Source organism: Gadus macrocephalus, chromosome 14 (genome assembly GCF_031168955.1).
Source record: "Gadus macrocephalus chromosome 14, ASM3116895v1".
NCBI lineage: Eukaryota > Metazoa > Chordata > Actinopteri > Gadiformes > Gadidae > Gadus > Gadus macrocephalus.
The window spans coordinates 18122647-18135682 of record NC_082395.1 but is presented as its reverse complement, the minus strand read 5'-3'; the positions used below and the strand labels follow the sequence as shown (position 1 = coordinate 18135682).

Genomic DNA, 13036 nt, shown 5'->3' with positions numbered 1-13036 from the left:
AAGGTGTGTTCTCCCAAACACCTTATTCAGATCAGATCTGTGATCAACGACTGGATTCAGGTGACTGGTGCTGAGGGGTCTGAGCTCAAGCAGGGGACGCAACCTGTCGGTGCAGGGTGGTGCCCTCACCTGGAAAGACTTCTCTGAGTTTGTGTCTCTACCGCAAGTAAGCCTTTCTACAGTTATCGTGTACAGATCTTTCGAGTAGCACAACATACAAAGGTAGCTATTGATACACTTGTATGAAATGTACTTTTTGTTCCCTCTGTTTATGTTCCCAAGGTGATCAAGATCCTCTGGTGTCCATCTTCAGGGCAGCTTCCAAGACTTACTGTGTCCAGTCAGGGAGTCAGGGGCTGGAGCTCCTTGGTCAGCCAGGATCATCAGTTGCTCCAGAGCCATCTGGAATACTGCCAGAACACTTAACCTATCCAGACATGGACGGAGGCACGGAGTTCGCGGAGTATGAGAATGCAGAGGCAGTGGATGCAGTCTCCTCGCCATTCGAGCTACTGGAGCCCCCTACTTCTGGAGGCTTTCTGAAGCTGTCTAAGCCGTGCTGCTACATCTTCCCAGGTGGAAGGGGGGACTCTGCCTTGTTTGCTGTGAATGGATTCAACATCCTGGTGGATGGCGGGTCCGACCGGAAGTCCTGCTTCTGGAAGCTTGTTCGTCACCTGGACCGGATTGACTCCGTTCTGATCACCCACATCGGGGCGGACAACCTCCCGGGCATCAACGGGTTGCTCCAGAGGAAGATCGCCGAACAGGAAGCGGAGCGTCAACAGGGATCCGACTCCGATGGGGACTGGATGAAGAACCTGATCTCTCCCGAGCTCGGGGTGGTGTTTTACAATGTCCCAGAGAAGCTGAGGATGCTTGAGTCCACAGCGAAGGTAAAGCGCAGCATTGAGGAGGCCTCTCTTACGTTGCAGTACCTCAACACGCTCGGCATCAAGCCGGAACCACTCTTCAGGGTCGTCAGCAACACTATTGAACCAATCACTCTTTTCCACAAACTTGGTGTTGGGAAACTAGACATGTACGTTCTGAACCCTGTCAAAGAGAGCAAAGAAATGCAGTTCCTCATGCAGAAATGGGCTGGGAACAGCAAGGCCAAGACTGGCATTGTGATGTCCAATGGGAAAGAAGGAGAGATCTCTGTCCCTTATTTAACTTCAGTCACAGCCCTCATTGTTTGGATTCCGCACAGTCCCACAGAAAAGATTGTGCGTGTGTTGTTCCCTGGAAACGCATCACAGAACAAGATCTTTGAGGGGCTTGAGAAGCTGAAACACCTGGACTTCCTGCGATACCCAGTGGCGACTCAGAAAGACATATCCTCTGGAGCACCACCTCCTATTATCAAACAAACTAAAATCAGATCAAGGACCGATAGCAAAGAGAGTCTGAAATCCTCCCCCAAACCACACACTAAGACCAGCAAGAAAGAAACCAGTGGACAAGAAGAGTCCAAAAATGACCTGAGTAAAGAAAACAAAGTAGAGAAGAAAGAGGAGAAGAAAGTCAAAAGCATTAGTACAAAAGCCACCAAGCAGCAGAAGAACAGTGAGGTAGCTCCCCAGGCAGCCAAACTGGAGAAAAAGAAAGTAGCCAAGGACAAAGTTATCAAGAAAGAAAAGACTGCCAAGATGGACGAAAAGAAAGACATGGAGAAGAAAGAAGTCAAGAAAGAGAAGCGTGAAGTCAAGAAGGAAAACATCATGAAGAAAGACGATAAAAAAGACTCCAAGGTCAAGGAGGATAAGAAGAAAGACCCGAACAAGCCTGAGCTAAGAAAAATCACTAAACCAGACCTGAAGCCGCTTACTCCTGAAGTTCGGAAGACTTTACACAAAGCAAAGACTCAGACTAAACCCAAGACGGACAAAAATAAATCGGCCAAAGAGCAAATGGAGGAGAAAAAGGCGGTCCCCAAAAAGGCCCCGGAACAAGCTGCTGCAGCTTTAATAAACCGGTCCGTCCTTTCCTCCCCTGAGGACCTCACTGAGGACTTCAAAGCCCTTAAAAAGGACGAGCTGTCCACTCTTCGGAGTGAGCCTATACAAAATGATATGATGTCCCAGCGATCGGATTATACAGATGCTAAAATCTTCACTGATGAGAAAATAACATCTCCAGACACAGAGTCTACATCCCCTCTGCCGCTCAACACAGCACAACAGGGAGAAGAAAGCAACGATGAAGGGCCATCGGAACCGATCTCTGACATAGTGAAGAAGGAAGAAAATGTTGGGTTAGATAGAACGCGTGAGGAGGATAAAATGGAAAGATATGACAACTTGACAAAATCCGACATCAAAGACACGTCTAGGAGGAGCGACAGCTCAGAGGAGGAGAGTGATGTTATTGAAAAAGCAGACCTGGAGGGAACAGAAGACGATGAGGAGTTCAAGTACAAAACGGAGGAAGCAAAGAAAGGAAAGGAATCTGGAAAAGAGTGGAGCACCATGCCAACTGAACAGAAACCCCTTTCGGCCATTGCCACAGCTGGGAAAGCAACAGCAATGTCCGCCTCAGAAACATTTCAGTTGATCCAAGATGAGACCATTCCTGGTTACTCCGAAACAGAACAGACCATCTCTGATGAGGAGATTCACGAAGAAACAGAAGATAGGATGCCACAGCTTCAGTATGACACGGCCTCCTATAACATTTCGGTCCCTGACGTCCCAGGAACGTTTGACTCCATGCACGGCATGAAGGAGATAAAGACCCCCACTGTCTCCAAGGTGGAAGACGTTAAACCCAAAGGCTTCATGGTAAGTCATGACCCCGTTCTTTCAGCATTTCCCAGCATCATCACGGCTCCACTGGCAGAGGAAGAGCACATCTCCTCTGCCACCTCGATCACCGAGTACGACAAACTGTCTTCCTTCCCCACATCCATGGCAGAGGACCAGTCCATAGCATCAGTGACTGCACCTCGGACCGAGGAGACTGGGAAGAGCTCACTCCACCTGGACACCATCAACGGCATTCCCTCCCGCACTGAGGCAACCCATGGGAAAGATTATCTACACTCAGCAGGAACTATCTCCCCCACTTCCTCCCTGGAGGAAGACAAATGTTTCAAATCACCTCCCTCTGAGGAGTACCAGCCAATTATTCCCGAGATGGAGGCTATAGATATGAAGGCCAAACCAGTCCAAGAGGACGAAGATGAGGATGAAGATGAGGATGAGGACCAGACTCCCAATGTTGACATTCCTCTCGGTAAACTTCATGAAGGCTACGAGAGGGCTGCTTCGGCGATGCTCCAGGAGAAGGAAAAATCCTCTTCAGCTACTGTGTTTTCACCTCCTTCCTCTGACACAGAGCCCTCTCCGACACGGCCCACTGAAGCAAAACAAGCTTCATTTAGTGACGAGTCAAAGAGGTGGGATGAAAAGTCACCTTCTCCACCCTCATCGGTGTCCACTGGTATAGTTTCTGGCTTCATGCAGGAGAGTGTCACGACCCAAGTAAAACCAGATCCATTTAGTCAAGAGTCCATGCAGTTGGAAGAAAAGAAGTCACCTTCTCCACCCTCATCATTGTCTACTGGATTTGTTTCTGGCTTCATGCAGGAGACTGAAGCAAAACCAGATCCATTAAGTAAAGAGTCAATGCAGTTGGATGGAAAGAAGTCACCTTCATCCCCTTCATTATTTTCCAAGGGGCTAGGGTCTGGCTTCATGCAGCAGACTGTCATGACCCAAGCAAAACCAGATCCTTTTAGTGACGAGACACAGAGACATGACATTCCTCTCGGTAAACTTCATGAAGGCTATGAAAGGGCTGCTTCGGGGATGCTCCAGGAGAAGGAGAAATCCTCTCCAGCTACTATGTTTTCACCTCCTTCCTCTGACACTGAGCCCTCTCCGACACGGCCTACTGAAGCAAAACAAGCTTCATTTAGTGACGAGTCAAAGAGGTGGGATGAAAAGAAGTCGCCTTCTCCACCCTCATCATTGTCCACTGGATTCATTTCTGACTTCATGCAGGAGGCTGTCACGCCCCATGCCAAACCAGACCCATTCGTTAAAGAGTCCATGCAGTATGATGAAAAGAAGTCACCTTCTCCTCTTTCATCATTGTCTACTGGATTTGTTTCTGGCTTAGTGCAGGAGAGTTTCCCGACCAAAGCAAAACCAGATCCATTTAGTAAAGAGTCAATGCAGTATGATGAAAAGAAGTCACCTCCTTCACCCTCATCATTGGCAACTGGAATTGTTTCTGGCTTCATGCAGGAGACTCTCGCGACTGAAGCAAAACAAGCTTCATTTAGTGATGAGTCAAAGAGGTGGGATGAGAAGAAGTCACCTTCTCCACCCTCATCATTGTCGACTGGATTAGTTTCTGGCTTCATGCAGGTGACTGTCGCGACTGAAGCAAAACAAGCTCCATTTAGTAAAGAGTCTGCAACTTGGGATGAGAAGAAGTCACCTTCACAGCCTTCATCATTTTCCACAGGGTTGGTTTCTGGCTCCATGCAGGAAAGTTTAGAAAGATGCCTAAGTCCAGATGACAGCACCATGAAACTTGCTTCTCCTACACCGTCAATCCCCACCAGCAGTGGCTACTCTCCAACTGAGGAAAAGCCATTTAGGATGGAGGAAAATGAAGCTCAAACTTTAGGCAAACTAAATGCAGCTGAGACTTTAAGCAAGCCAAGTGCAGACATTCCGAAAACTGACAACAGTGCCGTTGGTCTCTCAGATGAACCCTCAACATCAGAAGGCTCTGAGGACTCTGAGGATGAAGAGGAGGATGAAGGTGATTATTATGTCAAGAAAGACCTACAGCCTGTTGTGAATGCAAGGCTCATGGAGGAGAAGGAGGGGAGGTTCCTAGACGATGACGACCTGTCTGACTCAAAGCCTCCTATGGAGGGAAAAGAGCAAAATGAACTCTTAGAAGAGTATGACATAGAATCAAAGAACTATTCACAGGTCAAGGACTCGGAAAAAACTAAAAACAGACAAGGCATTGAAGAACAGCCCAAACGCCATGTGATGTATTCAGATGAAGAAGACGAGGAAGAGGATGATGAGGAAGATTATGGTTTCCAAAGTGGGGGAGGATCTAAGCCTTCAACGGCTGATCCTATCCAACATATTACTAAAGAAGACGGCAAAGAAAAACCAGACCAAACTGAAATCCAAGAGCAGGAGAAAAGTGTTCATTTTAGTCTCTATAACTGCCCTGAGAGAGAGAGCAAAGAAAAGGGGTCCGAAAGGGACATGAGGCAAGATACCCCCTATGTGCATGGCAAGACATTTTCCTATAGTGACATTTATGATTGCAAACCAAGCACGCTTGACTCTAAACAGGGGGCTTCTGTGACAATGGAGAGAGCCACTGTAAAAAGCAGTTTGGATTCAAAGAAAGAATCGGACGGCTCCCCCTGCCTGCCCACAGCCCCCCACATAAAGCCAGAGGAAGAGGAATATATCAGCTCTTACGAAAAAAATCGCTCCACCTCATACGGTCTTGAGGCCAAAAGCCCTGTAAAAGACTTTGAAAGTAAGAAAGAAACCGAAGTATACGAGTATGGCAGAGATACCCGTTTTCCTTCTGTGGCTGATAGGCCTGAGGCCTCTTCCACTTCCCTGTCACCAGAAAAAGAGGCACTCTCTTTCAAAGATCACAGTGACAGTCTGAAGTCCGGTGCATATTCCCAAACAGCATTTGCGTCAGAAAAATCCTCTACCGCAAGCTACTACGAGAAGGTTGCTTCACCAACAGCGAGAGATGAAGAGGATTACGATGATGATGAAGTTATTGATGATGACGATGATGATGATGAGGAAGAAGAGGAGGAGGAAGATGAGGAAGCTGCCAGCGATTCAGATAATGAGAAAGGAGCCAAAGAAAAATCTGAGAAGGACGTCAAAAGTCCAGTCAGCCAAATGATAGAGTCCAAAAGGACTGAGTTCATGGTTTCCATGGCTGGCTATGGTTATGACAGTCAGAGCAAACCAAGCACCACCGAAAGCAGTGCCTGCCCACCCTTCAAGGCTGAAGAGAAGGCCAAAGTCGTTTCCCAATCCTTCAGCAGCAAGCCCACAGACGTAGGAGCCACAGGGTTCTCTGGCTCCTCCACTGGGTTTCAATATTCCTATGGAATTGGAGATAAAGACTCATGCCTATCCAGTCAGATTAAAGACAATGAAAAGATGGACATCTCTCTAAAATCAGAGGATCGCTATTACCAGAGCGACAGATCAGATTCTGATTATGATAAACAGAAGACACCGGACCATGTAGGAAAATCCTCTCTGGACACAAGCTTTCAGTACACCTCTACAGCAGCTCCTGCCTACTCTTCCTCTTCTGCCTACAGCTACTCCTCCTCCACCTCTGGCTCTCTGTCCACCAGCCGGCAGTTTGGAGAGGATCTGGAGACCCCTGCCACAGCGGAGCCTCTGTTTGAATACTCTTCCTTTAAAGACGAACCCTCCCCAAGCATTGACTCACCCTTCTCCAGCTCTGGAGCCACAAAGGATGAGTATCTAGAAGTGTCTGAGAAACAGATGAATGCCCTATCCACCACAACCTCCACAACAGAGCCCACCTCTAGCCAAGCTCGCTCGTCACCACTCCCATTCCAGGAGGTCAAGAGCTTTCCCTCAATCTCTTCCACTGCCTTTGCTGACGACCACAAAGTGGAGTGTAAGACAGGCTTGGATGGATTCACAGAGAAGACGCCTCAGTCTGAGTACTTCTATAAACCCGGTTGGTCTGAGGACTCCAAGCTGGAGACAGCTAGTGGGTTCGGGGCGTCTGCAGGAGCATTCGGCCAGCCGCCACCACCCTCCAAAGACACAGAATCAGCCGCTGCTGCTCTTTTCGGCATCACCTCCTCACCTCGCCCGGAGACAGCAAGCAAGCATTACTTTGAGGAGACAGATAGCAGTGAGGAAGAAGAGGATGAGGAAGCCTACGTGCGTGAGGTCGCTCAGAAGTCTCCGTGCGTTGACGGCCTTAGCGGTGCCCTCTCGTTCTCTGAAAAAACAAGTGAAAAAACAAGTTTCCCCACCATGAGTTCAGGTGCTAAGGTCCCTGATGTTCTAAGCTCTTACAAGCCCTCACCATTTGATATAAGCAAGCCTGACACAGCCAATGGACCCACAGAGGTCAGCATGAGCTCTCCTGTCACCCCTGCAGCAGCGGCGTCCGGGGCCACGGCCCCCAGCTCCGCTAGCTACAGGGGTACGTACGATTGGGAGATGCCCAAGCCTCAGATCGGAATGGTTCCCGGAGATTCGCCTCCACATTACCGCCATGAGGATGAATTCGAAGAGGAGCGTGAGACGGAACCAGAACGACCCGCCCGTCCTCTCTCCCTCTCCTCTACCGACCAGGCATTCCGCTCTCCGTTCTACACTGAGGAGTGTAGCCAGGGCGGGATGGAAGACGACGACGAGGACAGCGACCAGGACGAGGCCGAGGGTGAGACACAGATGGGGGCGGCCTCCTCTTACGTCAGTCGCAGCTCCCCAGGCTACTCCGCCTCGGAGCAGAGGCAGCGCAAAGGGGACCTCTCGCCGTCCTTCATCAACCCCTGCATGAAGCACATGTCCAGCGAGGAGGAGGATGACGAACAGGGATGCAGGAGTGACCAATCCCAGGAGGGCATTGAGCACGATCTGTCAGTCAAGAGAAGGGCCAACCGACAGTCGTCGCATCATCCGTCACAGAGCCAGGAAACAGCCGCTATGTACCAACCTGGTACCATGTCCATGGGGCTGGCCCTGGCTACCGAGGACACCCCGCCGACTTCAGTCAGCGAGTCTTTGGCCTCTCAGTCTGACTCAGATGTCCCTGGCGGCACTGAAGAATGCCCTTCACTCCCTGGAGACTGCAACATGGACTCAGATGACGATGCTGTGTACCTGCCTAGGGACAAGGCCACCGCTATGGCAGGAGGCAGCCAGCGCTCTCCCACCGCCGGCAGCCGTGACCCTCCTCCTACCCCCTTCATGGACCCTCACCCACGTCCCCCTCACCCTGATGTCTGCATGGTGGATCCAGATGCTCTGGCCTCCGAAGGCCTCACAAAGAAAGAGGCCAAACCCAAAGGCCTTAAGAAGACCTCTGGCAAGACCAAGTCAGCTTCCCCTGCCAGACGTAAGAAGTCCCCCATGCCCCTTAAGCAGACCTCGTCCCCTCACACTTTGTCCCTAAAGAAGAAAGAGGCAGACAAGAGCTCCAGGATGTCTCGTTTGTCAGACGGACAGGGATCCAAGGATGACGACCTCTCCAGGTCAAGCTACAACCCTGGAAAGGCAACCACCAACGGTGTCAAGAGCAGCTCCGGTGAGCAGCATTTGTTTAACTAATTTAAACCGTGTAACATTATGCAGGGATCTGTTTAATTTAAGCGTACTGGAGAACAAGCATTGGCAACTAAATTGACTTTGCTAGTTTGTACAAAATAGTTCTGCACTGGCATAACTAAAAACAAATAGAATCGATTTAACTGTATGAGCTGCACCTGTTTTTCTCCTGGTATGAAAATAATCAATGAGAATGTCACCAACAACCATTAACTGCTCTGTTTGCTTCTTCCGGTGCAGGCTCTCTGAAGTCAGGCTCAGCCACCCCCACCACTGGTATGCCCATTTATGTGGACTTGGCCTACATTCCCAACCACTGCAGTGCCAAGAACATCGACCAAGAGTTCTTCAAGCGCGTTCGATCCTCATACTACGTTGTCAGTGGCAATGATTCAAGCAGTGCAGAGCCTAGCCGAGATGTCTTGGATGCGCTGCTCGATGGGAAGGCCCAGTGGGGATCAAACCTGCAGGTAATTTTGCACGAGCATCTTATGTAGAAGAAGTAGTAGCAGTGGTAGTAGAAGTAGTACTAGTAGTAAGATATTTTAAATCCAGGGGATTATAATGGGATCCGAGAATCTTTTTTTAATTTTTACGCAAAAACATATCTTGTTGCTGACAGTCCCCGAGACAAGATCCCTGAACACGACCCCCCCCCCCCCCCCCTGTCCTCTACCTCCTCTCCCTCAGGTGACACTGATCCCAACCCACGACACGGAGGTGACCCGGGAGTGGTACCAGCAGACCCACGAGAGGCAGCAGGAGCTCAACATCATGGTGCTGGCCTCCAGCAGCACTGTGGTCATGCAGGACGAGTCCTTCCCGGCATGCAAGATTGAGTTTTAAGGCCATCTCTCTCTCTCTCTCTCTCTCTCTCTCTCTCTCTCTCTCTCTCTCTCTCTCTCTCTGTGTCTCTCTCTCTCTCTCTCTCTCTCTCTTTGTATGTCCCTGTTATACCCCGTTATACATAACCTGTCTCTGCTTTGGCAGGTCGGACAACCGGTCTGTCCAGCTCTTACTAAAATTTGGTTCTTGTTTATATTGGTATCGCTGGGGTGCTCCTAAGACAACGCTGTCGACCACATCATTGCATATATTCGTCTTTTTCATCCTTGTTGTGTGGTAGCAGTTCCCATGGAAGAAATCGCTAAACAATCATGCTAATTTGACCCAAGGATGGAACATGGAACAAAAAAAATATTTTGCCTTATATCATATAGTGGTTCTGTACTGTTTCTTTGTCTTTCTCACTAATGAATCAAAGCACACTTTATTTTACTAAGTTAATTTGTAGAATAATTAGCAACAAAATCTGTAAATCAAATTATATTTATGCCATCAGCTATTATAAGTTTCTGATTTATATTGGTTTTTGGTACCATTTACAGATGTGTCTGTATGTCATCTAAAACAATACTAGTCCAACTGTACTGCTTTGTGCCTACTGTTGTCATAGTAACAGATATTGATCCAAGTAGACTCCAGCTGTCTTTTTGATACGTCTTTCATAGATAATTGCAGTAGGTTCTTTCATGAACTAGATGGGTCCATAGTTATCCGTTTTCTTACAGGTAAAAATAACTATTTAGTAGTCTTGGCTTTGTTAATGTTGTTTATGTTGTCTTGGCTTTGTTTTTTTCGATTGACATTAGGGTTAACATATCCTTGCAGTGGATGTTTTTGTAGTGAAGGGCAGGATATTGAGTAACAACATGAAAAGATGTAGGCAACAGGGTCGGCATTGTTACACTGTAAAATATTTAAAAACACCACATATTAACGTCTCTATTTATTGAACATTTCAAAAGTTTTCTTGATGAACTCTGCTATGGTGAGAGTGGGTGACCTTAATGTGAAAGTTCTGTAAAGGACTGGGGAAGATTGTATTTCATGTGAAGCAATAGGAACATGTGGCTCTGACGGGAGTTGGCGGATAGTTGTGCCTGGTATAGTTGTGTGCTGTTTGAGGAATGAGTGACAGAGTTTTGGATTGGGCAATGGTTGGATTCGATTAGAAAGTCACCCACATGTGCCTTTCTGCCCTGGTGTATGGGGTTAGAGAAACACAATTGGCTATGGAATGTCAGATTTTTGAAAGCCGTCACCACAGTTCATTGATTGGCCTGTGTTAAAGGCTTGGTGAGCTGGCCTCTTGTGTCAGTCAGAGTCTGTAGAAAAACTGCTACACAAAAAGTCTCAACTGCTTTGTTTTGCACATTCTAATTATACTTGATTGCACCTTTTGGCAGAAAATAAAAAATTCTAATCAAAGGGTCTTTCATTCCTATCGCGACAATTTGCAAAGAAGCACAAATATAAAATTATTTAAAACACAGACCAATGTGCAAAACTAAGGCAAATCTGAGGCTGAAAGTATCATTGTTCACATATGATCAGTTGTGCTGTTGCTCTATCCTACAATTGAATAACGGAAAACTTAATCAAATTGATGATTTTTCATTCTCTTATCTGTATGCATTTGTCTTTAATGTACTGGAACTCTAAACAGGCCTTTTTAAGATGGTTATCTTTGGAAAACATAGTTATCACTTGGTGTGTTTTTATTAACAGGTTACAATTTTAACACTGTATTATGTGTGATGTCTCCTGATTTGATATTGATTCTATTTTAAAGTTTTTGTGGAAGAAAAATTGATTTTTATCAAGCTTCAATGGCAACTTAAGAGCAAACAAACCTTAAAAACTTAAACCACAAGCCTCGCCTGGAAATATTAAATAATTCAGTGCAATTCCTACAACCCGTATTTGCAATCCAAAACTCTACCCCGGAGCATGTCATCTCTTCCACATTCAAAGCAAAAGGACACCCAGTTGTATCAAACAATATACTGTTAAACATCATGTTCAGACAGATTTTAAACTGAGGTTCCTTTGGTCATACCATGCAAAAACAAGATGAGGATGTTCAGTGGCCTCAGTTGAATGTGTAGAAGCAGATTACCTTTACATCCTCCAACCGGAGGACTCTGATCTCTTGGTTGCCTTGGTTACTGTGCATCACATGGTGCAACCCCGAGCACAAGTCCAATTATCACCTGCAAAGAAACATGGCACTGGAGTTTAGGAACACTATGCTCACTGTAGAAAATCCACATTGGGCATTCTTGTGTCATTAGTGTGATGGCTCCTCACACTATGAGTGCTTTTGATTCATTGGTCTTTCAACTCTACAAATTACATAACAAACAGCATCTATCGGATGATTGTAACCTTAATGTGTGGGTGGTGGCAGCTAAATATGGCTTCTGCATTTAGAGAGAAATATAGATGGTGCACATTCATCTCAATTACACACTTATTCTAAGCTAAAGGTGACATAATCAATTATATTATAGCGTAGCATAACCGCACAAACGTACAGACTGCCAGGTGGAGGGACTCGGATCCCTCCGTCAATACATAATAACCTGCACCATATCTATAACCTCACACAGATTCATCTGTTTTAGTTTTGGGTTAAAAAAAGAAAGGAAAAAAAAAACAAGCTCAAGAATAAGCATTTTTTCTTCTGTCATATCAAACGTATCCAACTCAACCCCACATCTGGATCCCGCTGTTAACGCTAGGCCTGTTGGTTAACCGTAAGACCTGCTTGTATGTGCATGTGTGATTTTGGGTTCTTGTAATAGCTTTAAAGAAAACCGACTTACATAGAAAAATGTTATTAAAAAAAAAAAAGATGTATATTTAAGAAACTAACTATGTGGTACTGAGAAGGGCTTCTGTGGCCTGGTTGTGCTGTGGCTTTACACATATGCATTGTGGTCCCTTTCCATCTTTTCCTGTAACATAGCTTTCCTTTCATTTCCTGGTTTAAGTGCAATATTCTTATGTATCTCTTAAAAAAAAGCCTGAAAGAAAATGATTAATTGTAAACAGGAAAATGTGGTAAACCAATAAAGTACATTTATTAAGGGGGAATGATTGCTGTGTTAATTTTTTCAGTGGTAAACAGATGTATCATTATTCAATTACTTTCATTAAACAAGCTGGCTTCACGTATACACAAATACAAAGTATACATCTTACTATAGCAACTCATAATACACTTAACTTCAAACATATTTGACTATATAGACAGGTACACCCTGTCTGCACTAATGTAGATGATAGTTATTTATTAAGTTCATTCGTGTTTAATTTTTACATCCAAAATTATACATCTTTAAACATCATGCCACAACCTTAATTTGAAGACATGATTATTAGGCATGGAGTAAGGAGTATGGACAATTGCCTAAAGTCGATTTTCTTGATGCAGGGCACGCAGTACAATCTCTTCTTTCATGGGCTGGCACATAATCAGGGAGCTGCTGAATGGCTTCTGGCACAGACTGAATGGGCATGACCATGACATCATCTCCTGAGTCACGTGACCAGACTGGAGCAGGAACAGCATCGCACCGCTGTGGTAGCAGTCTGTGCTGTGTAGTGCCAGGCTACCAAACACAAGCAAATTTGTCCTGGACTTTAAACTTGTCCAGACAGTCATTGAGAGTTAGTGCAGCATGTATAGGGCAAACATAGGAAAGTTGATAAATGTAATTTGTCTATATCTACTTACATATTTATGCATTATATTCATATGACATTTCATTGGTTTACGGATATTGGAATGGGCTGATGCTCAACCACAGTACTGATTCTGACTGCGTCCGAGAACATCTCCC

General features: G+C 46.1%; 1 protein-coding gene across 1 annotated transcript; it reads left to right on the top strand.

Moving 5' to 3' along the window:
- Positions 1-282: 282 nt before the first annotated feature.
- On the top strand, positions 283-11850 carry map1aa (microtubule-associated protein 1Aa). The gene is made up of 3 exons (XM_060070857.1): positions 283-8325; positions 8586-8815; positions 9036-11850. The coding sequence occupies exons 1-3, from the start codon at positions 438-440 to the stop codon at positions 9189-9191; spliced, it is 8274 nt and encodes a 2757-aa protein (XP_059926840.1). The 5' UTR covers positions 283-437; the 3' UTR covers positions 9192-11850.
- Positions 11851-13036: the final 1186 nt, after the last annotated feature.